This window comes from Mchenga conophoros, linkage group LG13, assembly GCF_057382185.1.
Source record: "Mchenga conophoros isolate Kocher_MC1m ecotype Shallow Benthic linkage group LG13, M_conophoros_male_GT1.1, whole genome shotgun sequence".
NCBI lineage: Eukaryota > Metazoa > Chordata > Actinopteri > Cichliformes > Cichlidae > Mchenga > Mchenga conophoros.
The window spans coordinates 22,347,716-22,373,863 of NC_140538.1; the positions used below are offsets into that span (position 1 = coordinate 22,347,716).

At 40.0% G+C, this 26,148-nt stretch overlaps 3 protein-coding genes across 4 annotated transcripts; 2 read left to right on the forward strand and 1 right to left on the reverse strand.

The window, feature by feature from the left end:
* Window positions 1-112: 112 nt before the first annotated feature.
* On the forward strand, window positions 113-1,767 carry mrpl14 (mitochondrial ribosomal protein L14). The gene is made up of 3 exons (XM_085297243.1): window positions 113-233; window positions 430-532; window positions 1,341-1,767. The coding sequence occupies exons 2-3, from the start codon at window positions 453-455 to the stop codon at window positions 1,705-1,707; spliced, it is 447 nt and encodes a 148-aa protein (XP_085153369.1). The 5' UTR covers window positions 113-233; window positions 430-452; the 3' UTR covers window positions 1,708-1,767.
* A 200-nt stretch (window positions 1,768-1,967) lies between these two features.
* Window positions 1,968-12,073, reverse strand: capn1a (calpain 1, (mu/I) large subunit a). 2 transcript variants are annotated; one of them, XM_085297242.1, is made up of 23 exons: window positions 11,917-12,073; window positions 10,835-10,852; window positions 9,913-10,159; window positions 8,154-8,223; window positions 7,938-8,056; window positions 7,722-7,855; window positions 7,447-7,615; window positions 7,266-7,349; window positions 7,080-7,165; window positions 6,079-6,153; window positions 5,425-5,585; window positions 5,135-5,304; window positions 5,025-5,036; window positions 4,661-4,872; window positions 4,530-4,569; window positions 4,359-4,424; window positions 4,117-4,174; window positions 3,892-3,956; window positions 3,714-3,782; window positions 3,559-3,637; window positions 3,095-3,208; window positions 2,933-2,991; window positions 1,968-2,850 (listed from the first exon to the last, which is right to left on the reverse strand). In XM_085297242.1, exons 3-23 carry the CDS (start codon window positions 10,156-10,158, stop codon window positions 2,824-2,826), a joined length of 2,115 nt encoding a protein of 704 aa, XP_085153368.1. In that variant the 5' UTR covers window position 10,159; window positions 10,835-10,852; window positions 11,917-12,073; the 3' UTR covers window positions 1,968-2,823. The 2 variants fall into 2 exon arrangements, with proteins under 2 accessions (XP_085153368.1, XP_085153367.1); XM_085297241.1 differs by having other exon boundaries at window positions 1,968-2,991.
* Window positions 12,074-13,853: 1,780 nt separating this feature from the next.
* On the forward strand, window positions 13,854-22,641 carry LOC146561281 (calpain-2 catalytic subunit-like). The gene is made up of 21 exons (XM_085297244.1): window positions 13,854-15,088; window positions 15,221-15,290; window positions 15,466-15,584; window positions 16,805-16,938; window positions 17,037-17,205; window positions 17,308-17,391; window positions 17,499-17,584; window positions 17,909-17,983; window positions 18,420-18,580; window positions 18,675-18,844; window positions 18,939-18,950; window positions 19,089-19,300; window positions 19,449-19,485; window positions 19,670-19,735; window positions 19,811-19,868; window positions 19,953-20,017; window positions 20,135-20,203; window positions 20,296-20,374; window positions 21,982-22,098; window positions 22,183-22,241; window positions 22,327-22,641. The coding sequence occupies exons 1-21, from the start codon at window positions 14,852-14,854 to the stop codon at window positions 22,348-22,350; spliced, it is 2,103 nt and encodes a 700-aa protein (XP_085153370.1). The 5' UTR covers window positions 13,854-14,851; the 3' UTR covers window positions 22,351-22,641.
* Window positions 22,642-26,148: the final 3,507 nt, after the last annotated feature.

The window sequence follows — 26,148 nt, forward strand, 5'->3', positions numbered from 1 at the left end:
CAAGCTCCGTTTTTGTGTTTAACCTTTTCCTTTTTGTGAGGACTGTCTGTACGGAAATGAAATGGTTCGCAGTAATACGTATAAAACTAAATAAATAAAAACATATTTTCTTAAGTGCAATAAGAATTATTTAACAACAACATGATAACGCATATATCTGCTAGGTCGGTTGGTGGTCGCCTGCTGATGACGCCATACTTTTGACATTGGCATGGGGCGTAATTAAAATATAGGTAACGATTAGCGAGACATTTGTTTTAAACTTAAAGCTTCTTTCTATAATTATTATATGTGATATAGTATTTGTTGCAAAGACTATAAAGCAAGAAGTGTTCGGCTCTGTTATAAGCTTTAGTCTGGCTTCCATGTGATTGTTAGCTAATGCCTTTAGCTTACTAGCTGCTAACTACACACTATTTCTCTTTTCAGCGGACATAGTATTTGCTGTAATTATGGCTCTTCCCTGGCTCTCAAGATCCCTTTCTGGGCTACTCATGGAGACGGCGTCCCTAAATTGTCAGAGGAATTTCAGGTAAAATTCTTAGAAATGTTGTATTGTGTCCATTGTTAGACCATCTAAAGAAACCAATTCAGCAAAAATAATCCAGTTGACCAGAAAACGTAGCATTTTTATTGCAGCTTTAAATATATTGCGTAATGTGCGTATGTGACACCGCAGTGCTGTTTTTAAACTCTTATATATTTAAACTGCATTTACTGTAAATCTAAGTTTAAGACGTGGATGGAAACCCGAATAAACTTTTGAATAGTGAATGTCCAAAGTCATTAGTAGTCAAGCTGTAGTGCTGGGTTTTATGAGCTGATTATTTTCAGACATGCGGGAAAAAAGGATGTGAGGTTTGTTTGTTTTTTGTTTTTTATTATTTGAAGGGAAGGTCCTTCCATGTGTGAGTATTTTTCCCTATTCTTCTAAAGTCACATGTAAACAGTTTTCCTGAAATATATGCAAGAGCTGGTCTCATAGGACAGGCTGAACACTTTCATTTTACAGCAGTGGCGTGCCCCTCAGCCTCAATGTCCTATTATACAATTGAATTTTCTAATTCAGTTATCCGGTGCAGTTTGTGTCCTAAATTACCCCCATGAGCCAGCCCTGAATCATTTCTTTATTAAGTGCTTATGGAGCAGTATAAGAGGCAACTTGTTCAATTTACAATATCACATGATATTTAGCTTTATATTTTAGTAGAAAAGTGGATTACTTGCATACCTGCTGACTGAGAGATCTAAGTGACTGTCATGGTCAGTGATGCTTGGTAATGAGTAATGAACTTAACTCCTTAAGTTGGACAGGACTAATATACTCTTTGTCTTGTCAGTGTATCTGCTGTTGCTGCAGCCATTCAAAAAATGACAAGAGTACGTGTAGTGGACAACAGTTCTCTTGGAAATACTCCATATCACCGTCCTCCGAGAGTGATCCATGTCTACACCAAGAACGGCGTAGGAAAAGTTGGTGACAGAGTGTTACTTGCCATTAAAGGACAAAAGAAGAAGGCGCTTATCGTTGGACACAAAATGCCTGGAGAGCGGATGGCTCCACGCTTTGATTCTAACAATGTTGTACTCATTGAGGACAATGGGAACCCCACAGGAACAAGGATTAAAGTCCCTGTACCCACACATCTACGTAAACTAGAGGGAGATTACTCTAAAGTATTGGCAATTGCTAATTCATTTGTCTAACTGTGTCAAATATGTGAACATTTTGTGCTCAAGTTGTCTTCAATAAACTTTAAACGAACAGATGTTATTGCAATTGTTTTTGGTTTTTAACTTGGTACTGCAATTAGGTCAAATCTTTATAAACATGTCTTTTTTACAGAAGCATCCCAAAGCTTACAATAAATACAGGCTTTACCTTTAAAGCATAGACACTTCTTGTCCAGTAGCCAAAGAGAATGTGGGGCAAACTTGTGTTGTGGAAACAATGGAAAAATATCATGAGCCTTTGAATATTTATTGACGGCACGAAATACATTCGTAACACATGACTGGCACATTTTACTGGTTGTTCGTACCATGATTTTTTTTTTTCTGTGTGTATAAGGCAATCATCAGTATCATGTGATTCCTGTAAAGGTCACTAAAAGTGAACGGATACATTATTAATGTGAGGCAACTTCTCAAGCAGCTTCAACTATAATGCAAGTGCAATTTAGTAAAAAAAAACAAAAAACCTAAGAGGTGAGTGGCTTCAATTCATCAACGTCATGTTAAACAGGTTCAACTCAGTACATATTAAATGTTTCAAGTTTGTCACTGACATCAGATTGGCTCCGTAGTGACACCTACAGGTGTAAGAGTGAAACTGCTGACTCAACACTAAAACTAAAACAAGATTTAAACAAATGAATGCACAATTACTGAGAAACTAAAGCACTTTTAGAAATAGCACAGAAACAGATTCTCAGACAGACTTCAAAGAGTGAAATTGTCAGCAGAGAGTGACATCAAAATTAAAACATGTAAAACCAACTCGCAGTAAACATTGCAGCTAGTGATTTTCTACATGCACATGGCCATGCTCTGTAAATAAAGATGACACATTTATATCATATGGTGACAGCTACATGCTGTAGCTTTGCATAGATCCTAAAATATGTCCAGGATGCACCACGTTGGCTTTGCTGGACTTTGGTTTTCTGTTACACAGCTATTTTGCAACTTTTATTTAAGCTGAGGTGGGATGTGTAAAAGGATCTGAAGGTTTCTAGGGCGAAAGGGTCTTCATAGCTCCAGCTTCACGGCAGTCTGCAGGCACTGTGCCCTTACTCGATACACCTTAACAGAAGGTTCTCTTCAACCACACATGGTCAGATAAAGCCACTAGCAAGGTAACAAAGTTAGACAAACAGAAAAGTTTGACAAAAGGATACTGGATACATTTTCTTTTTAAAACAGCACTCACCTCTGTCAGGGTCATCTCTGCCTCTCCTGATCCTGCCTCGTCAAATTTTCGGAAAGACCCTATTAATTCAAAGTTTTCATCATTTATTGCCACTGCATTAATAATGAAATATGGTGCCACTATGCTGCTTTTATTTCTAATGTGTCTGTCAACATTACTTACTAAACATGGCTTCAAGCTTAACCAAGCAGCATATGAAGCTGTCAAAGTCAATCATCTCATTCTCTGCATACCGGGCCACCAGAATCTGGTGGAGTCGATTATTCAGCTTGAAACCTACATAGAGTTTAAAACGGGTTAGTATTCACTTAGTGGTCAGTGTTACATCCCTCTGCAGACTACTTTATAGCATAATTAGGTATGCCTTGCTACTGCCAGGTTGGATCTGCTTTTGCCTTCAGAGTTGCTTTAGTTCTTAATAGCACAGAGTCAAAATGCTTGAAACAATTCATCAGAGATTTTGGTCAAAGAACTTCTGCTCACTGGATATTTTTTTCTGTTTCTGACCATTCTCTGTAAACCTCAGAGACGCCATGTGATTGGCTGTTAACCTATACTTGGTTTAACAAGCAGGCAAGCCAGTGTGTAGCTGTGTCAATATGATGCTTTGATATGAAAAATTATACCTGCTGCTTCCACAGCAATTCGCATCTCATATGAGCTCATGGCCCCTGACTTGTCGAGGTCGAATTGTCTGAAAACGACCTGAGAGAAGGAGACGGTAACATAAATAGAAATACAGACAATCTAAGTATAACGTTCCTGTTTTAATCGCTCTTACCAGCCACTTTCGGATCTTGTTCCAGAGGATCTGAAACTCCACAAGTCCTAAACGAGCACTACCATCTTTCTAGGAAACATTTTGTCAAGGGGCCAAACAAATCACATGCTAAAGGCACAATTTAATGCCTAAAATAGTCAGTTTTGTAAGATTTAGGTGTGATAACACCAGAGGATACATCCATCAGGTTCACCATGGTCCTACAAGACTCCATACTGAAGCCATCGGTCTTCAGGTCTTTGTCTGAAATGACAAAAAAAAAAAAAAAAAGACCTTCTTCAAACCATCTGGCTAAAAAAAGACACACAGTTAAAGGGAATGGGCACTACAGTGGAATCTAATACAGTAATGGGAGATGTATTAGTAATATGTGAATTGCACCCAAAATAAAGAGAACACTCACGCCGGGCGACGACTCTGTTTAGAATAGTCCTCAGCTCATGAATAGAAATCTCCATGTCCTGCAAAACAATGAAGGACAACTAAACTTTGCAACTAAGAGCAACTTTACTGGCTTTGTTCCTATCATGAATACTGCAAACGCAACTATTACCACTACATATGGTGTTTTATCAGATAATTATATAAAAGTAGTATGTAGGTGAAAAGATGCTAAGCAGTAAGAGAGATCTTTTCAAAACCTACCTCTCCTGCAAGTTGAGCAAACATGGCCTTAAAAGAGTCATCAATGTCATCTTCAGTTATTTCTTCCTGTAGGAAAGCAAACCATGGTAGGTACAGGGTGTAAAATCAAAAAGCCTTAGCATTCTTGCAATACGTGTAATAATTTAAAATTTCCAACTGATGTATACGTACATCCTCTCCCAAATCGGCAGAGACTTCATCATCCAGCTCTCTGCAACAGACAAACTCTATTGGTACAAGGCCTCCTTTTCCACACATTGTAATGGGTGAAAATAAATAACAAAATACAAGCGTAAACATACTCGGTCTCTGACTGCTTCTCAGTGAACACCCTTAGGACAAAGTCGGCCTCTTTACCGGCCTCAAAGGTGGAGGGAACGATGAGGTACTCTCCTGGAGGCAGACGGAGCCGTGTGCTCACCTCCCGGAGGTTGATGAAGGTTTCCGAGCGAGCACAGGAGGAATGGCTCAAAAAGAAATTCTTCTTCAAATGGACATTTTGGCAGCCTCTGTACTAAAGGCAGCAGCAAGCAGAACACTGGTTCAAATACATATGCAGGCTTTTAGCTCCATTTACTGTAATCACAGACACACATGGTTCACATTACACTAAGAGTAATGGTAATGAATTTTTTTTAAAAAGTAGTAAAGTGATGCTCTGCTTACCTCTTCTGGAATCTGCAAAAACAGGGGAAAGAGTTTAAGGAATGAGCATGAGGATCCTTTTAAACATACAAACAAGGCAAAGGGACAATACAGATTTTCTCTGTTCGCACCTCATACAGAGCAAAGCCAATGGTGTGCATGTCTTGACCTTGACGTCGATATCTGCGCCGGTCTTTCTGCATGAGGGCTACTAAAAAACTGCACGCCACCTCATCGTCCTCTGGGTCGTCGTCCTCCTCCAGCAGCGTGATCTTATACTGAGGGTTGATCCAAAACGTGTCTGCACAGACGGGACATTTATGTTAGCCTGCTTCATGGTCCAACAGTCACTCACCTGCGGAAACTGTGTACACTTGATTGTAAAAGTCATGTTTGTGGGGTATACACAGTTAGGACTCACTGGGATGGTTCCTGCAGCCCCCGGCGGTGCTCCCTCTCCTCCACGTGCCGTAGAACTTGATGGTGTTCCAGTGGCTCAGGCTGTCGTCACTCAGAGCATCTGGAGTCAAGTTGCAGATCTCTAGTCGAGAAAACTGCCTGATGAAATCACTGAAGGACATCCTGGAAGATGTAGTTGTAGCTTTCCTTAAACAGCTAGTTCAACACTGTGCTTTTTCACTCACTATAAGAGTTTGATGATCAAATTTGCAGCACTCTCATATCTGTGTGTTAATGATAAACCTGAAGCTGGGAAACAGTAAGCCTAGCACTATAATAGATCAGAAGGAAATAATTAACAGCACATTATACTCGTAATTACAGCTGTACAAACAAACCAGCTGGGTTTTTTTTACAAGATAACACTCCAGCAGCAAGTCACTGCTTTTAAGTTGTTTTTGGATGGAATAAAATCACATTTATATCTTTACAAAATGGATTTAAAGGCAAAGATTTTCTATCTATGGTCAGAGTCAGTTTAGTGTTTACTCTTAAACTTTGATTGTTTATGCTGAGTTTTTGCTAAAAGCCTTGTTGTAGCTTATTGTTAAGACAAAGACACAATATTCTCATCCAGGCAAAAATATCTGTCTGTTTCTTTAAAATCATCTAGTACCAAAACTCGCCATCTTCCATCTGCAGATGCAAGTCTTCTCGTTCAGAAGGGTCGATCTGATCCCATTCAGGAGAACTACAAATGACAAGAAAAGCAGGCGAGAACAATTAGTGAAGATGGTGCACTGTATTTGACCCTTCCTGATTTGTTATTTCTTTTAAATATCTGTCATGCTTACATGTTTCAGATCAAACTAAGTTAAAACAAAATGCCATTTTCAAATCATGATTTCGTCCATTAAAAGAAAAAATGCTGCCTGGTCCTTTGTGAAAAATTGCCCTCCTTGTTAAATCGTGAATTAATTGTGATTATCCACTTTTTTTGGAAAGCTGAGTTCAATTTCATTAGCCACACACCGGCCTGTTTGCTGCCAAACCTGCTGAATCGAGAGACCAAATAGACTCGCTGTAAATGATAGAACCATGAATTCTGCTCTAACTGAGAATGTGTGGCCATCAGTTCATGCTCTAAAAATCAAGCATACTTGGATTATGCACCAGGACAGCAATCTGAAACACCTCTGAATGGCTAACAGAAAACAAAGTGGAGTGGCCTATTCAATGTCTGGACTTTGAATCAGAGTGAGATGCTTTGGCATGACCTTAAACAGGCTGTTTATGCTCAAAAACACTCCAACGTGCCTGAATTAAAGCAGTCATGCAAAGTAGAGTGGGCCAAAATCCTTCGCGGTAATGTGAAAGACTCATTGCCAGTTATCCCAAAGGCCTGATTGTAATTATTGCTGCCAAGGTCAGCACAACCAGTTACAGTTTAAGGGGCAATTACCTTTTTACACAAGGTCAGGTAAGTTTGAATGACAAAGTTTCAGTTTCCATAAATGAAATCATAATTTAAAACTGGATTTTGTATTTTCTCAGATTATCTTTGTCTAATACAACAAAGTGTTTGATCCAAAACATGTAAGTGTAATAAATATACAAAGAACTAAGAAATCAAGATTATTATCATTATTAATATTACTCATATTTGAACACACTCACTTGTCACTCCATGCACCAGTCCACTCCACCTGGCCCCAAGGGTTACGTATTCGGATGAGGCGTTCGGTGTTGCCATGGAAATTAACCTACATAACAGCAGAATGACAGAAAAATTAAAACCACAACTTTCACGGTCAGGCAGAGACTAAAAACGATGCCCAATCCAGCAAACAACAGCAAACAGACCTCCTTCAGCCCAGTGACTGAGTAGGCGTGGCCTTTCACAAGCTTCTTGAATGTAACAGCCTCCATGTCAAAGGCACTGGTGATCTGTATTTATATAAAACATGATTAGTGCATCTCAGTATGAGCCTTTTAGCATGGAAAGAAACAGGGGTGCTTTTAATAAAATGTGTTCAGCACTTACATCGATGGAGCAGCCCAGCAGGGAGCCTCTCTCCAGCGCTTTGCCAATTATCCTGTAGAGATCTCTTGGAGCTCGGCGGAGCTCATACATCTCAGACACACCACCAGTGAAGTCCTCAAACCCTTCAGTGGTGCTCCCTCCAGACAAAGCCTCATAGGAGCCATTCAGCCTGATAGCACATCAAGAACACACTTCACATTGATTGCCGTACACAACAGCTCTTCAGATTATGGCTTGCTGTTAAATGCTAAGCGATGTAGCGGGCAGACACCTACTTAGCATAAGCTTTCTCCAGGAGTGCACTCCAGAATTCATTACCCTCAGCTGAATGGACAAACATTAGCTCCCCATCCTTTACTGGCAACCTGTCATCAATCACGACATCTACCCATTCGCCAAACTGCCAGAACTGCAACACAGAGCAATAATCAAGAACTCCATCCAAATGAAGTGCTTGCAAAGAGAGTTTGTAGAAGATGATGTGAAATTACCTGAAAGTGGAAGATTCCTGCATAGTCGTCTTGGAAGGACTGACCGTGTGGGACAACCCGATGAAGAAGCTTCTCATTCAGCGTGAGAGAAGCAATGGCTGCTAAGAGCCAGCAGTCACCTGCAATTTAAAAAAAAAAAAAAAAAAAAAGCTTTAGGAACCTCCATCCATCTGTGGCGTCCTGGTTTTCATGGCAGATTCAGCATTAATGACTCACCCAGTGCTCCCTGACAGATGTCTGTTCTGGTTGCACCACCAACGATGAACTGAGGGTCTTGTGTTAGTTCCTATGGAGAAAAAAAGAAAATAAGTTGTTCTGAGAAATATTTTTGGAAATCAAAAATCAAACAGTCAAAGATTTGAACATTTTTTAATCTACAGTCATTGTATAAAGAAAGCACACCCTCTTTAAATTCTGAGGTTTTTATGTATTGGGACATAATAAAAACAATACAGCCTTTAGCATGTCTGAGAACAACACAGAAGTTGACTGTGGAAAACCCTTACTGCTTCACTGAAGCAAGTGTGTTAAAGATAATGCTAAGCAAGAAAGATACAGGTGCTGTTTGTCAATCTGGGAAGTGTTAGAAGGCCATTTCCAAATGAAATGTAGGGCATCATTCAACAGTGAGAAATATTACTCTCAAGTGGCAAACATTCAAGGCAGTCACCAATCTTCCCAGGAGAGGAAATCTCGCCAAATTCACCCCAATGTCAAATCATGCAAGTTAAACTGCAAAAACAAAAAACCCCAAGAGCTACAAACTCTACTGACCTCAGTTAGCATGTAAAATGTTAACGTTCATAACAGCACAATTGGCAAAAGACTGAAAAAGTGTGGCTTATTTGGAAGGGTGGCCAGAGGAAAGTCTCTTCTCCGAAAAAACAAAACAAAGGACGTGTCAGCATGGCTTAAAATTGCAAAGTTGCATTTGAACAAATCACAAAACTTTGAAACAATATTCTTTGGACAGATGAGACCAAAGGGGAGATGTTTGGTCTTGATGCACAAACCCAAACACAGCATATCGGCACAAACACTTTGTAGCAACTGTCAAGCACGGTGGTGGAGGAGTGATGATTTGGGTTTGTTTTGCAGCTGCGGGACATGAAGCTATCTGTCTGACTGTTAATGCCTGGCCCAAACTCGATCCAGCAACAGGACAATGATCCCAAGCACAGCAGCAAACGTCCAGACCTCAACCTGACTAAAATGCTGTGGTCGGTCCTTAAAAAGCTGTGCATAAACAAATACCAGCAATGAACTGAAGCACTGCCATAAAGGAAAGTGGGACAAAATTCCTCCTCAGTGATATGAAACTAATAAAGTCATAAAGAAAGCAAAATGTTATTGCTCCTAAAGGTGGCACTACAAGCTAATGAATCATGGGCAGTGCTTAGTTTTTCAAACACTGTTTCTCCGTAACGGCGTCATCTTTACTGAAGAATAACATTGTGTAACGCATTGCGTGTTGCTGTTCATGTGAGGATGTATTTATTTAATTCCAAGAACTGGAGAGGACTAGATAATGTTTATGTCCTGATATGTAAAACCTTAGAAAAGAGGGTGTGTTTTCTCGTTATCATGACTATAATGTTTGACGCATCATATCATTTATGTGCCAACTTCCTGCACTGTAAACAAATGTCCCGGGGAGGGAGCGGTCAGAGAATGTGTTACATGCCAACAGCTGCTGTGGTCAGAGAAGTCCCTGTCTCTACTTGTCTTATTCTGTCTGAGCTGGCAGACATGAAATGAGAAACTGCCATCGATATGTTTGCTGGCAGGTCCAGTCATGTCCAGCGACAGACAAAACAGCACACAAGTTGTGAAATATCATATGAGATGGGCCAAAAGCAATAAACTTTTAATTGTCTTTATATAAATGTCTGCAAAATAAATGTTATTTTTTAATTTCAGACTCTCATATAAGACTACAGACTACGGTGCCTGTGCATCCTCTCGGTTAGCTCACCGTGGGCCTCATCCACTCCACATCCTTTGTTTTAGAGGAATAGGGGGCAAGTTCCTTAAAGCCCAGAGATGGAGGCTCGGCAGGGAAATAGGGGTCTTCAAACAGGCAGCCTGACTCCAGACATTCCTGCTTCAGTGCCTCGTAATCCTGGCCCGCAAAGTGCACAGCTTGGTCCTTGGAACCCATCCCTTCCGCCCGGAGCCTGTTGGCATATATGCTTGCAGATATCCCTCCAACTGAATACATGCTGGTGCAAGATAAAAATACAGAGTTGGTGGTTGGGTATGCACGGTGTCATCTATAAATAGCAGCAAGCTAATCTGTGACACACTCATGTCTAAGAGTTATAATACAGCAATCAAAACCTGCATTCAGCTAGCTGGGAACCCTTTGTGACGCAGAAATTCAGCATTATGATGTTAGCTTGCATCTAGCATAAAAGTGAAGGCTGTAGGCTCTGAGAACACTGAGGTCTGTCAAGTCATTTATTATTATTATTATTATTGTCCCTTATAGGTAATGTAAACAACTTAAAAAAATAGGCATTTCAGATTTTTTTTTACATTTCATATGCAAAAAAATAACAATTCCTTCACTTAATAAAATGCATTTTTTCAAAATTTTTCAAAATGTTTAAGAATTGTTTTTCTGAGTGTAGTGAGGTGCAAAGTGACCAGATTTATGACCTCAGTATTTCCTCATTCCAGGTTACGGCCCCACAGAAAGCAAATCCTGCGAGTTTCCCTGGTAAAACCTGTCATAACTCAGTTTTTTCATTCTTAGTTTAGCTCCAAGTTCATTTTGTATTATCATGAAAACCAAATGATAAGTGATGGCATTAACAAAGAATAGTGACTATGGGTAACTGTGTTATAAGAATCACCACCCTGAACCCAGAGCAGCAAAAGAAGAAATGTGATACCTTGTCTGTATTTGCAAGCTGAGAGGGGGAATCAGACAAAAACAGAGAGAAAGGTTATTCACATAAGCTGCTTTTTTTTTTCTTCTTAAATCAGATACACAATACAAGGTAAATGCAGAGTTTAAAACTGATTGGGGGGGAGGGGGTGTCTTATTTTCCAGGCTATATTCAAATCTTCAAGGAAAAGAAAAAAACCTATGCAAGGAAATCATGAGTTCAAAAGACGTAAACTTCCCTTAGACTTGAATTTGGTACCTCATGAATCAGTGCTGACTAGATCCTTTGGCTCTCTACTTGCCTCAAAAGGAATCCAAATGAGCCAAGTTAGGTAAATAATCTGGGCGCTGAAAGTTGGAAGGGTAAACTGGGCTGGAGCTGCAGTGGTGAGGGGGCCAGGACATTCGTGAGAAAAATGGTTAGGTTGGAGAATGAGCTGGTGTGCAAAAACAGGCTATGCTTTTGGTAAAAACAACCCGCAGACAGGAACATTGTTTAAAGGGCCATCGTGCCCCCGCTCTGAGGCCCCACTCCCCATTGAGCTGCGGGAATTCCTCTCTGCTCTTTCAAAGACTGCTGATCACAAGGATCTTTTTATTTCCTCCAAATAAAGTAATCAATAGGACTTCAGCAGCACCCTAACAAAAAACAACAGTCTGTCAATAAAAAAATAAAAACAAAAAACAGAGGAGCAGTATTAGTGTCTGAGTAATGCACGTTTGCTCCTTCAGTTCATTTGTGATTTCACAGGCCCCAGACTTAAAAGTGACATTATGTCATTACACAAATGGTTTAGAGCACCTGTTCAGAAGTGTGCTGCAGGCCTGTCTTTACGCGCACCCGCTTTAAAGATTTCTGGTAACAGCAGAGCACATTCACACTCTCATTTAACCCTGGATAACGCAGCTGAATTAAATCTGTGATCTCAGAATTAGACGGCTGTTATTTGTCTTGACTCTTGCGAGAGATAAAGCATGCATTATATCAAATCAAACAAACCGCACTGTGGCCTGCACTTCACAAGGCACCGTTAACTTCAAGCTCTCCAAATAACAAAGAAATAAAACGCACAAAACGACACTCACCGCCGCTTTCACGCTAATTTCCAGCTCCTTGCAAATGAACTGGATACAGTAGTAAACTGTATAAATCTGGTGGAGACACTGGTTCCGTTGGATCGCAGGTCCAGGCCAAGGTCCAACCCCTCTGCACCGTCCACACTGCTGCACCGCCCACGCCCCTACAGGAGGAGGGGCCACCGCTCACACCCACCACACACTGCCGCTGGAGGCGCTAAAGATGGCAGTTAACCATGAACAAAACACTTACATTGGTCAATATCACGCTATGAAAATATGAAAGGCTGAAATTACAACTGACTGCAACATTATTCTGTAATACTGTATAACACCGTCAAATTTAGGCCTAAATAGAAATCTTCTTGATTATTGTACCTGACTATTTTGAGCTATTAGCCTAAAACCTGGTATATTGGCACAGTGTGAGGTGGGTCCTGACAACCTGAGGGCAAAAGTAGAAGTGGCAGGCCTAAAAACTATCCTTGGGAGAAGAACAGTATCTGAAAGTCATCTCTTTAAGAAATAGGAAAAGGTTAATCAAAGACCTGAGGCAGGATTCATCTGGCCCTTCAGTTGAAGTTTTATCAGAAAATTAAGTTTTTCCTGTCAAGAAAAAAGAAAGGAAACGGAGACAGAGGCTGAGATATGACAAATTACACAAGAACCGGACTAAAAACCATTAAGAATGGAGTGATGAATCCAAAATTTGGAGTTTCTGGTTCAACTTTTGATTGACATGTACAGACAAGGTTCAGGAGAGGTTGCAACAGAGAGCCTCTGCAGCCATCTGCGGCTCTGTCATTGTTTTCGGATATTTTTCTGCTAGTAATGTTGGAGATTATGAACACAAAAAGTGCCATCAGATTTTGATCCACCATGGAATACCATCTGGAAAGCATCTGATTAACAGTGACTTCGTATGGCAATTATCCTAAACGCAGTGCCAGCGCAGGAGAAGCATGATAAATGAACTGCAGTCAAGTCAGAGCTCTCAAGTCTCTTTAGTCAGTTTCTGTAGTTGTCATTTTTTAGGGCACATTGTCTCATATGCTTACAGTACATAACCCTCTGCCCTGCACTGACTTCAGGTTGTCTTTCTAACAATGAAGAGTTTATTTTGATCATTACATCAGTGCTTATCTTGGGTTAAGAGTAGATGAATAAAACACTAACAATCATGCTTTTCTGAAAAAGGTAACCAAATATTAACCAAATAGTAACCAAATATTAAATACCCAATAATAGCTGAACCGCACTCTTTAAGTGCGAGCTAAAGAAACACCGAAATACAAACAATGTGTAAATGCAATCATAAATGATTCTGTCTTCAGTTCTCGTGTTTATATTCAAAAGGTGTTTATAGGACCGAAAGCAAAACTACATTTGTGAGAGTTTAATATCATCGCTATAAAGGTTAATCATAAGCTTGATAACACCAAATAATTATTACCAGGGAGATAAAGTGTTATAAATGACTACAAAGATTAAGGTACAAATATAGCTGGTGTAAATATGATCTCATCCTTTGTTCAGGTTCAGGTATTTGAACTGGCCTGTTTTTAACGGAAGTTAAAAATACGCGACTATCACAGTGCCTCCAAGTGGCCAAAAAAGCTAATATTGCAGTTCAAGTCTGTGAATCGGCCGAGGCCTTTGCAGAGAACTAAAACAACATGTCATAAACACACAAGAACTGTTGTACTTATAGATGGATTCGATTTATTTAGCTGTAAGAGTGTTGGTTTGTTGTGTTCTGGTAAAGCAATGTTGCAGTAAGATCAACATTACATTTTGCTGACACAAAGACAGCAGGTGAAGTCTGTTTGTCAAAGGTAACAGACATCATGTGATTAATGTCCTGTTTTTGAGTCCGCCCCTGGAAATCTGTATTGTGCCTTCTTCCTGTTTTTGTCTCTCATGCAAAACTTTTGGTTCAAAGTAGCTGCAACAGGGAGCTCAGTGCAGTCCCACCCTGTGGTAAATAATAATGAATTATTATGTCTGAAGGCTATGCTTGTTTTTGACGCTCATTTTCCATGTTATGTTTATAAACAAGACAGTGTAAACACAGCGGTTAGGGGTTTATGATGCAACGTTCATGAGCTGCTTTTGCTCCAGTGTTGGATAAGATTTAAGATGGAAATCGTCTCTTAAAAGAAGTCGTATGTATTCAGGTGTCTGTTTTCCTGCCTTTCGCACATGAATCGTGTTCTGTTAAAAGAGAAAAAAACAACAACAACAACAACTCGTGCCAACAGCTTGCAGTCAGTGTAACTCCTGATCAAACTGACTTCAGGAAGTGTTTGACTAAAGCTTAACTTTGCTGTGCTCTGCATGGAGGATGTGATGAATAAGAGTATATGTTTACACGCAATTGGATCTGTGCATCAACCAGGCTTAGTGTTGCAGTGTCATTTAGATCCCAGTTGTTTTCAAGCTCAGTTTGATGGTTGCTTCATTCTATATGTTTTTAAGAGTCCCTTTCACAACTCTTAACTATAGTTACCACATGTAATCACGCTTGGAGAGAAAACATCTCTATTTTTTGGGTTATGGTACTTCTATAGATTATTACAGAATGTGTAAAAGTCCAAATTTAAAGTGGGAGGCATACCTATCTCCACCATACATACAGATGAGATTAAAATGTAGGATAAGAATGTCCCTTGGGTGTAGTCCGTATTTGTCTTTCAGTTGTGGTCACTGCCATATTAGTGCAGATTTGCTTAGAGCTGCTGTTGGCTGCTGTTTGCCTCACCTGTCCTAGCAGCCCCACCCTATTTGTCACCTGACCCCGTGTTCCAAGAACCTGAGAGAGCTATAAAGAAGGCTGACACAAAGGTACTTCGGATTGTGTTCACCTGGCGAAAGATTTGTTCATCAGTGAAGCCTGAAAGAAAGGACAAAGAAGGACATTTACTGCGACCGGATTCTTGTGACGATGACATCTACAGCAAGTCGACTGGCCCGTCAGCAAGACAGGGAATTGGGCATTGGCACCAACGCACAGGCAGTGAAATTCTACAAGCAAGATTATGAGGCTCTGCGGCAGCAGTGTCTGGAGACCGGCCACCTGTTTCAGGACGATCGCTTTCCTCCTGAGCCTAAATCACTGGGCTACAACCAGCTGGGACCATACTCATCAAAGACTAAGGGCATCGTTTGGAAGAGGCCAACGGTAAGAGGCCAACAAAGCAAACAATCATTTTTAACACAAACATATCATATTTACAAGATTTTCATTATTTTATTCATTAATCTAATTATACTGTACTTCCCATTACTGAAGGATGTTTTGCTTTCATTGCAGGAGCTTTGTTCCAACCCTCAGTTCATTGATGACGGCGCTACAAGGACGGACATTCGGCAGGGAACTCTGGGTGAGTGATGACAGCTCAATAATGAGGTGAGCTGTGTTTTTTAGACATTTGTGAGTAGCACCCACATATTCTGCAATGGTTGTTTGTTGGTTGCAAAGCTGCTACGCTGTTGAGACCAGTACATGCTGCCCATGACCTCAGGGCATGTAGTCATATATCTGTCCTTACCGTGCAGGTGACTGCTGGCTCTTAGCTGCCATAGCTTCTCTGACTTTGAACCAGGACATTCTGGCTCGTGTGGTGCCTCCTGACCAAAGCTTTACTGAAGGTTATGCTGGGATATTTCACTTTCAGGTCAGGAAACTTTTGCTCCACTTGCTAATTTTCTTATCTGGTTTTGTTAATAAATTCTAAATAAAATTACACTTTTGGTAAGAAGTGACATACATATAATACTAATTAGATTACACTCTGCGGTACCTTGTGGCAGTTCAAACAGATTTGTACTGTCATTCAAAGCACTTCAGTTAACTTTTTTGACCAAAGTGCTTATTCCCACCTCTGCCAACTACTGAAGGGAAGATCAGTCCAGATGTGACTGCATCGATACAAATGCTGGTATTGGTATCAGATTGATACTAGGATCAATACTGTTTATATCCTCTTAGTTCAGTTTATAGCCAACTGTATGGTGTCAAATAAATTATGATTTACTTTTGGCTATGAAAAAAATATACCTTAGACATACACTATTAAACATGTCTGAACCTTTTTGTGCTGACTGTATATGTTATTTATAGCCTATTTAAACAACAGAGGTTGAGCCAAAGACCTTGTGAAACAAGCACATTTACATTCAGTGTCTAAAAAAATTGTTTGTGTTTTGTGGATTACTATTTGTAAAATTAACTAGTATAAATCACAAAGATTTAGTGGTCCTTAAAATGTCTTCAGAATTTGAAAACTAATGATGATTCATCTCATAACTCTCAGCACGCAGATCACCACTACAGTTCCCTTTTTAATTTGAAAGTATCAAAAATACTGGCTCCGTATTTACTTGCTATCAGATCGGCACCAAATTTTGCAATATCACACAGCACTAGTGTTTGGATAAGTTTTAACAGGCCCCAGCGCTTACTACGTGTCACAATGTTGACAGTGTTGACAACCTGAGGGCATGTCCAGGTGATGCGCTTGCTAACACCCCCCCCACACACACACACACATACACACATATACAGTAAAAATGTATGAGAAAGCATTTAGAGAAGTTACTTATTATCTGCCTAGTTAGATGATAGAATAATCACCCCCGAGAAAAAAAGTCTCCTTGCACTTTTACAAGACGAGTGTGTATTTAATGTTTTCAGAGGTTTAGGGTGCTTTGGGTGTGCAAACAGACTAGGAAAGTGTTTTAAGAACCTGTCCGTTCACCAGATCATGTATAACCTGTCACTAAGAACCGACCAGAAGCTCGGGTAACAGTGCTAAGTTAACAGTTCAACAAACTTGATCTCAAAATCTTGTTCATTAATAAAAAAGCACTCACACTTATCAATGTTTTCTATCAGTTCTGGCAGTTTGGTGAGTGGGTGGATGTGGTGGTTGATGATCGTTTGCCCACCAAAGATGGAAAGCTGCTGTTTGTTCACTCAGCGGAGGGCTCAGAGTTTTGGAGCGCACTGCTGGAGAAGGCCTACGCTAAGTATGGATAGCTCTTCATATATTTTTTTGCTTCATCATAATGGTGTGTATGTGTACACATATACATTTACACTACCCATATTCCTTTGTGCCTGACAGGGTGTATGGCAGCTACGAGGCTTTGACAGGAGGAAACACTATTGAGGGTTTTGAGGATTTCACCGGAGGAATTGCAGAAACATACAACCTAAAAGAGGCTCCAGCAAATCTCTTTCACATTATTCAGAGGGCCCTGAGCCTGGGTTCACTGATGGGTTGCTCTATTGATGTAAGTCTTATTTGCATCATGATTTGCATTACAGTTTGCACATAAGCATGACATCAGTCTGATAGACATTATCACACTGGATTTAAATTTCGCTGTTTTCAGATCACCAGTGCCTATGAGTCAGAGGCAGTTACATCTCTAAAGCTTGTAAAAGGACATGCATACTCTCTCACCGGTGCAGAGGAGGTACGCGGATTATATAGACTGTGAACTGGTATTCAAATTAAAAAAGAAAACAAAAAAAAAAGCGTGCACTACATTGGATTCCTATTAAATGTGCTTTATTCGTCAAGGCTAATTTTAAAGGGCAACAAGTGCAGTTGGTTCGCATCAGGAACCCGTGGGGTGAGGTGGAATGGACAGGCCCTTGGAGTGATGGGTGAATATTTATATTTTGTACATATAAAGGTTGTGTGAGGAGCTCAGAATATAGCCACTGGTTCTCTACATTGATGGAAGTCAGTGGCGGTGGTTCGGGACATGTGATTTGGATCCCACCTAGATGCTTCTTAGGTGAGATGTTTCTGGCAGACACAAGGCAACCTTGAGATATTATATCTCTCAGTTGGCCTGGGAACACCTCTGTGCACCAGGAATAAGTTAGAGCTGGATAAGTGGCATGGATGGATGCTTGGTTGGATGGATGGATGGATCATTAGCTACTATTTATTAATACTAGGATTCTTCCTAATATCAAAATTAGATCCAGTGAATGGAGCCATGTCACTGAAGATGAGAAGTTGAAGTTAAACAATGTGGCTGAAGATGGAGAGTTCTGGTAATTCTACATGCTTCTACATTATACTGACTGAAAATTACAATTTTATGATAATAGAATAATATCAAAAAGCTCTTTATGATCAAAACTGCTTTAAAAAAGCCTTCATTGAAGAATCGTGTAAAAGTTTCTAAAACAAGCCAAAACGATCAAAAGAATGACAAACCATCCAGGTATTATGTTGCAAAAGACATCATCTCAAGTTGAGTTAAAGCTGGACTGTATGTAATACCACTTTGAACAACAACATAGAAAGAAAAATATTTTAAAACTGTAATCCTGTTCAAGCTGGTCAACTACTTTCCGATAAAATGCTGCCACCTTGTGGTTTCCTTAAATCGTGCAGAGGTTTTGGACAAAAAGTACCTTTAACATTAAGACACATGCTTTAAAAAATGATCCGAATATTATCTTAAGGAGAAATTGTTCTTCTCAGGATGTCCTACTCAGACTTCATCAGGAATTTCTCCAAGCTGGAGATCTGTAATTTGACCCCAGATACACTCACTAGTGATGATGTGGGTCACTGGAACTACTGCCAGTTTGAAGGGATGTGGAGGGTCGGCTCCACTGCTGGCGGCTGCCGGAATCACACAGGTTAGAATGAAATCAAAAACCTTGTATGTCTGAATAAGAACTCCTTTCATGGTCCAGATTATAAAAATTATTATTATTTTGACTTGCTGTCCAGCCACATTCCCATCCAATCCTCAGTTCCTGTTGCGTCTAGAGGATGTGGATGATAATCCTTTGGATGGGAAGCACGGATGCACCTTTCTGGTGGGGTTGATGCAAAAGGATGGACGACGGCTGATGAAAGTTGACCCCAACCTCGAGACAATCGGTTTTGCCATTTATAAGGTACCTTAGCTTCATTTCATATTGCTCATAAAATCACATACTTTTTTTGACAGCTGACAAATTTTCTAAGATATATTTGTTTCCTTTCTTGCAGGTTCCAGATGAGGTTTGTATGTCTACTTTCCTTTAACTCTTTCCTTCTCTTTTAAGCTGAAATTTGAAAAAGAAAGTGGAAATCACAAGAATCACAAACATAGCTCGACTGATTGCATTGAGAGGAGCCTGACTTTCTGTATCTGTTCAGTACAAAGGTTGCAAAAATGTCCGCCTTGGGCCTGACGTCCTGCTGCGTCAGAAACATGTAGCCATGAGCCCCAATTTCATCAACACACGGGAAGTGTGTGGCCGATTCAATCTCCCACCGGGAGAATATGCCATAATTCCCTCAACCTTCCATCCCCACAAGAACGGCAGCTTCATTCTCAGGGTGTTCACAGAAAAAGAGGCTGCAACCAGGTATCTGTAATGTGACAAGCAGAATAATTCCTCAGATTTCAGCACTTTACTTTCTACTGCCACTGAAGTTGAAAAGCAAAGCTAAAGCTAAAAAAGTAAGCTTTTTAATCAGAAAGACTGTGCTAAAGGTGTGTTTCTCTTTCCTCAGACGACTGGAGCAGAAAATTGATGCTAAGATAAAGGAGGTAATAATGTGACACCTGACAGCTGTTCGTGCATAAAATAAAACTGCTTTTTTGAGACTTACTTTTCTTTCTTCGTTACATCTGAAACTGAAGCATATATGCCATCCTGAAACTTAAATGCTTAACATTCATGGTCCAAATTGATCAGTTCGTTGTTTTTATCTTCTCTGTTTTTCTCTCACAGGACAAGGTATCTGAAAAGGATGTAGATCCTCAATTGAAGCAACTCTTCAAGCAGCTGGCTGGAAATGTATGTTGAGGGACATAAGAACCTTTTATTACTGTTATTTGGCTCTGAAGTTAATGACTGCCACTTTTCAAACAGAACACGGAGGTGTCCGCCTTTGAACTGATCAAAATTTTAAACAATGCAGTTTCTCAGCGTGAGTACAACAAAAGTTTAAAGCACTCTTTTTTTTTAATGAATTAATAGTTGGAGTGAGAAATATGTTGTCATTTTCCTGCAGGGTCTGACATTAAAACTGATGGATTCAGCCTTGAGACAGGTCGCCTTATGGTCAGTCTGCTGGATGTATCCTATTAAGGAGTCGACTGCAATTTTTTTTAGGTTTAAGTAATCGTATAATCTGGAAGTTAAAGTACATAAATAACTGATGGTGAGCTTCATAGTAACCTTGACATTGTCCAGAAAGATGAAAGTGGGAAGTTGGGACTGATGGAATTCCAGTTGATTTGGAAGAAAATCCAAAAATACTTGGTGAGATTTAAATAGTTTCAAATCCATGCTGCTTATCCTTGAACACATCTGTGTATATGTTAACGCAAGGCATGGCTTCTTGGCTCATACAGGAGATCTTCAAGAGTCATGACACAGACAAATCTGGTACCATGAGCTCCCATGAGATGAGAGATGCTGCCAGTAAAGCAGGTAACTTTAACCATCCAAAAAGTCCCGCTTTTGTCCCGTCAGTCCACAGAATGTTTTCCTAAAGTCTCGGGGATCATCAAGATGTTTTTGGCAAAAGTGAAACGAGCCTTTGTGCTCTTTTTGGTCGGCAGTGGTTTTCTCCTTGGTACTCTCTCATCGATGCTATTTTTGCACAGTCTCTTTCTTATTGTTGGATCATGAAGGCTGACCTTAACTGAGACAAGTCACACCTGTAGTTTTGTTGTTCTGGGTGCTTTTGTGACCTCCTGGATGAGTCCGTGGTCACTCCTGGGAAATGTCACCGCTGTTCCAAGTCTTCTTCATTTGTGAATAATGGCTCTCACTGTGGTTCACTGGAGTCCCAAAGCCTTAGCAGTGGCTTTGACACCCTTTCCAGACTGATAGATGTCAATTACTTTGTTTCTCATCTGTTCTTGGGTTTCTTTTGACAATGGCATGATGTTTAATAATTAATAATTAACACTTATGAACATAGATTCATTTTAGTGGCCAACAGGTGCATCACCTTTTGACTGCATTAAGTCTGACCTTACAGAAGTTTGTGGATTCGTCTTATTTAATGGTCCCAACAGTCAAAAAGAGCATAAAGAGAATGCTTTAGGGTGTGACTACACTGTCACTCCTTGTGGCATTGTGGCTATAGGATGATATACATATTAGAAACTGCCAGGTCTGATACGCTTGTGAAAAACCAAGAAATTCACATTTCAAAAGTTGATTTTTCTGGGATTATATTGTATTTGACTACTGAGACTTACACAAACAGACAAAAGCATGTGTGTGCATATTAATGTTTATCTGTGTTTTAATTTGTGTGACATGGAAAAGAAGTGATAGAACTATATTAGCCAGTTAGGGGACTGCCGCCTTGTATGTACTATTCAGGTGTACTGTTCCACAGGAACTAAACATGCATGGCTGAGGCTGTGTAACACGACTCCTAAGCTATTGTAGAGTTTACGTATATATGAAATCTTTTCAACACTGTACTTCCCCAGCATCAGATCTTCCTCAAATATATGGAGATAAGATTACGGTTCCCTGGATATGTCCACTTTTAAAGTTCTGTCCGGGGCATCCGGGTGGATTTTTGAGATTAATGAAAATGTCCCGGTTTTTCTATGGGCCTACAGAGGACCCATATGTGTGACGTCATCGACGAGCTGCTGCTTTGTGAGTGGTTGTTCTGCCTCACAGACGGGACAGAGCGCGCCTCTTTAAAAGTTTAAAAGATGCCAAAGCGCAAGTGCAGCTTTTCAGACGAACTGCAAAAGAAATTTCCCTTGTCCCGACCCAATACTGGTAATTTTTCTTATACAGATAAGGCCTTATTTCTGTACCATTATTTAATTCCAGAGGTTTTTAAGTTATTTTTTTGCACTTGTTGACTTGTAAATGCCTATATGACATTTTTTATTTCACCATTCATTAACAGCACACAGAAGGCATCGTTTAAATATGTTTTTAAAATTTTTCTTTAAGCAAACAGTATCATTAAAGTTCTTCATGACTGGGCCAAGTGTCCTCTTTTTTGGAAATCAAAATATGGTCACCGTAGATAAGATGGAAATGTTTTTGTTTCCCAGGGTTCCAGATCAACAGTGCTGTGCTGAGAGCTGTTGTGAATCGTTACGCTGATGCTCAGTATGCCATACACTTTGACAGCTTTGTAGGCTGTCTCTTTAAACTGGAAATGCTCTTTAGTAAGTGTCACTAAACACAGCAACATCACTTCTACATGTTTTATCGCTGTCTGAAATTTATTTTTGTCTTTGCTGCTTTACCAGAAGTGTTTAAGACCCTGGAAAGGGATGACTCGGGCAAGATTGAGCTGAACATGCAGCAGGTGTGTAGGAATATAACAAAGGCTGCTGGTTTTTCAGCACTTCTCATTCGGGCCGCTAGCTGCATAATGTTGTTTTTTATTGCAGTGGCTGTGCCTGGCAATCTACTAGCCCTGACAGCGACACAACAAGGACCCCTTTCAGATGTGAGCACAGAGAAAGATCAGCTGATCAACAGAGAGTTCCTTTATTTCTGATTTACTTTTCACACAGTATATTCCAAATGCTAAAGTCCCTTTGGGCTATACTATGACTGACATGTATAACATGCCATGTTAGTTGGTTTTTCTGCAAATATTTCTGTTCAGTAGGGAAAAACTTGGTAGTCTTGGTGGGTATTTTGCTTTTCATTTCTTACAACTTCTGTCAAGCTATAAAAACATGTTAAAAATAAAAAATAAAACAAACTAAGAAACTATGGCATCTGCACTCTTTTTTGTTACAAGTCAAATGTTTAAATTACTCAGCAAAATTCAGAAGGTGGTCTGTGACTGAAACTGCTGAGCTGGAACAAGTTTTCTGGCATGCAAAATAAAGGGTGTGGTGACAGGTGAACTGCACATATGACACTCTCTCACAACAAGAGAGATGCAGAACAAAGTGGCTGCACGAGCTCCTCTGAGATGCGAAATGCTGTCGAGAAGTGCAAGATTTCACCCTTTTTGTTTCTCTACCGTTGCCCTAACATTTAAGAGGCTTTCAGAGATTGGAAAGGTCTGAAAGAGTAAAGACTGAAGCAGTCAGGTATGTTTTGCCTTTGTTTTTTTCCTCAGGTTTCACAATCAAAAAACCTCTGAATTACATAATTGTGGCCACTACACTGAAGCAAATCCCACCATTGACTTTGACAACTTCCTGTGCTGCCTGGTTCGCTTGGAGTCTCTCTTCAGGGAGTTTCTGTCCTCATGATCATATTTTTGTCTCACTGACATGAGACAAAATATTTCAATGTTCACTTAACTTCAACAGACTCCTTTAAAACTTTGGACAAGGATGGGACAGGTCAAATAGAGGTGAATTTTTCAGAAGTAAGAACTCATCTGCTACAGATTTAATCATGAGTCTCTACACTGCAAAATAAAATACCAACCATCGTTGTAATTTGATGCCATATAAATAAAACTGAATTAAACTCAACTGAACTGAAGTGAATGGATGGATAGATAGTAACTTGTGCCTGTTTTTGTTTTTTAATCCACAGTGCATAAATGTTGTAGAGGACCTCAGCTGAAGAATTCAAGCTTGTGCTAAAAAGTCATATATATATATCTACACATTTGTTTGTTTGTGTTTCATGCAACTCAATTAGTTGATGGAAACTTTGTGTGAGAATCTGAAGATTTTAAATCTGCAAACATAGCACAGTGCATTTGCTCAAAGAATCTTTATTCGGGTAAAAACAACAACAACAGTCAGTTGTTTCTTTTTCCACTTTTTGTCCTTTAAAAACTAGCATGAAATAAATGTGATGTTTCGAGGAATATGCTTGAAATAACTTTTCAATTTCACACTTTTGCTTTTTGTTGATCAGAATTAGGCAAATTCATTTTTGATGTAAATCATTCTTTCACTGTTACTTTTGCCTGGAAATTATGTCTCAGGTCTATATGACATTCTTTCCGTTTACTTTGACAGTTTGGTTTTGATGCCAATTCCTTTTCAGCATTCACAAAGTCGTTACGCAAAGTAAAGCCATTCTCATCTGCAAAAAAAAGAAATTGGATTCACCTTGGAAAAGTGCTGACCACACCCGACAGCAACAGTACAGCACACTTGAATAGACTAGAAACTTAAACCAAGGTCAGAAGAACAATGGTTTTTGACCATGCAAGTGTGGAATTACTGTTTAGAGATCAAAACAAATCCACCCAGATGAAAACAAACTCTCCTGAAAAACAAATGTAAAAATTTGGAAATGTAATTCTAAACCGCACCGTGCAGTGGGCCTGCATACATGCATCAAATAAGGCCCAGACAACTGCGACTGCAGCTTTAGAGCTGTATAGTCACTGTATATATCATATGTTCTTCAATATGTTGTAAATAATAACACTTATAGATTTTCATATAAAGTGGACCTGTTACACTTTTGCTTACTTTCAGCACCGTTACAACCATGGGTGCTAGAATTAAACTTGAGCAAAATCACAAATTACGAGGTCAGTGCACACAAAATAAATCTCTGGGTTACAAGTATGGTTTGGAGACCGTGGCAGTGACAAAAAGACCAGAGGCCTAGCCAGAGGTGGCAGAGCTAGCGATCAGGATGGACAAGACTGGAACTGAGTATATCTCAAGGACAGCTTCAGTTGAGCGGTTTGGAGAGAAAGGCTGAGATGTTTTGGACATGTGCCGTGGAGAGTATAGCGTGTGTAGCCTGGGAAACTAGTTGCCACACAGGACACAATAGCAGGAGTTCTTGAAGTGATTTAATGGCATACAGATAAGATACGAAAACAAAAAACACAAAACATCCAATGAAAAAATATGCCTGTGGCTACACACATAATCAAACTAATGCCAAACCAAAACCACGCGATCACGCGACACACTGGAGATTGCAGACTATGTCTTTCTACACATGTAAGGACATGGCGGTCTCTAGCACCTGCAGGTGCCGATCACTAATAACAACTACAAACATATAAACCATCTCATTAAAATGTTGCTTTATAACTTTTTTTATTGACACAACAAAGTCTCAACACATTCCAAGCACATTTACTAGGAACTCTGTCCGTGTCGTTGGGAGAGAAAGCCGACATCTCGCAGATTCTGATGCATTGGGTCCGCGCTTTGTGTTCACGTCTTTGTGTGGAATCAGTTTACCTGCTCTGATTTGCTGTTTTAGCTGTTTGGTGGTTGTAAAATCGATTTGAATTGGAAAATCGATTATTGAAACCCAACCCTCGTAGAAACTACTGTTCTTGGCAATTCTGCCACCTCATGGCGGAGGTTTGTAACATCAAGTAAATGTACCTAACAAACCCCAAATTAAAACCATTTTTAAAAACCAAAAACAGATTCAAAAGAACATGATGAGAGAAAATGTTTACGGGCACTCTAACATCCCAAGAGAAAACCTATATATCTCAATTATTAAATTACATTTTAACCACTCGACTACATTTGGACCGTGGAGGTTGAGGATGGAGCTGCCAGGCCGAAGGAACAAGATGAAGAACACAGAGAAGATTCATAGATATAGTGAAGGAGGACATGCAGAAGGTTGGTGTGATAAAATGTAATGCTAAGGATAGAGTGAAAAACAGGCAGATGATCGAGTGTGGTGACCCCTAAAGGGAACGGCCGAAAGAAGAAGAGGATACTGACAAATGCCATACATACAACAGAAAAGCCCAGCAGTGTCAACCATGTTAGTACCCATGATTTACCAGCAGATGTCACAGTTCTCACAGATTTGGTTACCGGCTGTTCTGACGTGGGTTGTGGCAAAACTCCAAATATGCTTGCAGCAGCATGAAATATTCAACTCACAGAGAGCTATGCAGCAGCCATTTCCTGCCCTGTGTGGTTCAGGGTTGTATTTCCTCTTTTAAAACTTTGAGAGTGGCTGCTGCTGGCTGCCTTCAGCTCTGGCAGACAGGCCTTGCAAAAAAATTAAAACCAAAAGAAAAATCTCAGGAACACTGATGAAAGAGTTTTCTGTGCTCAGTTCGATCACACCTTTTGCTAAACAGCTTCCCAACTGTGGGATAAATATAAGTCTTGTTCGAGACACAAATTCTGATGTTAGGCGTTGTACTTATTGCACACCCTGGCTTTTTGGAACAGACGTTAGTCCGGATGTGGGGCGGGACTCTTGACTCTGTAAACCACGAATCCACAGAGAGGAAGAGAGGCCACTGTGCTGCTGAAGCAGAGTATCTGCATTTAAAAATAGTGTCT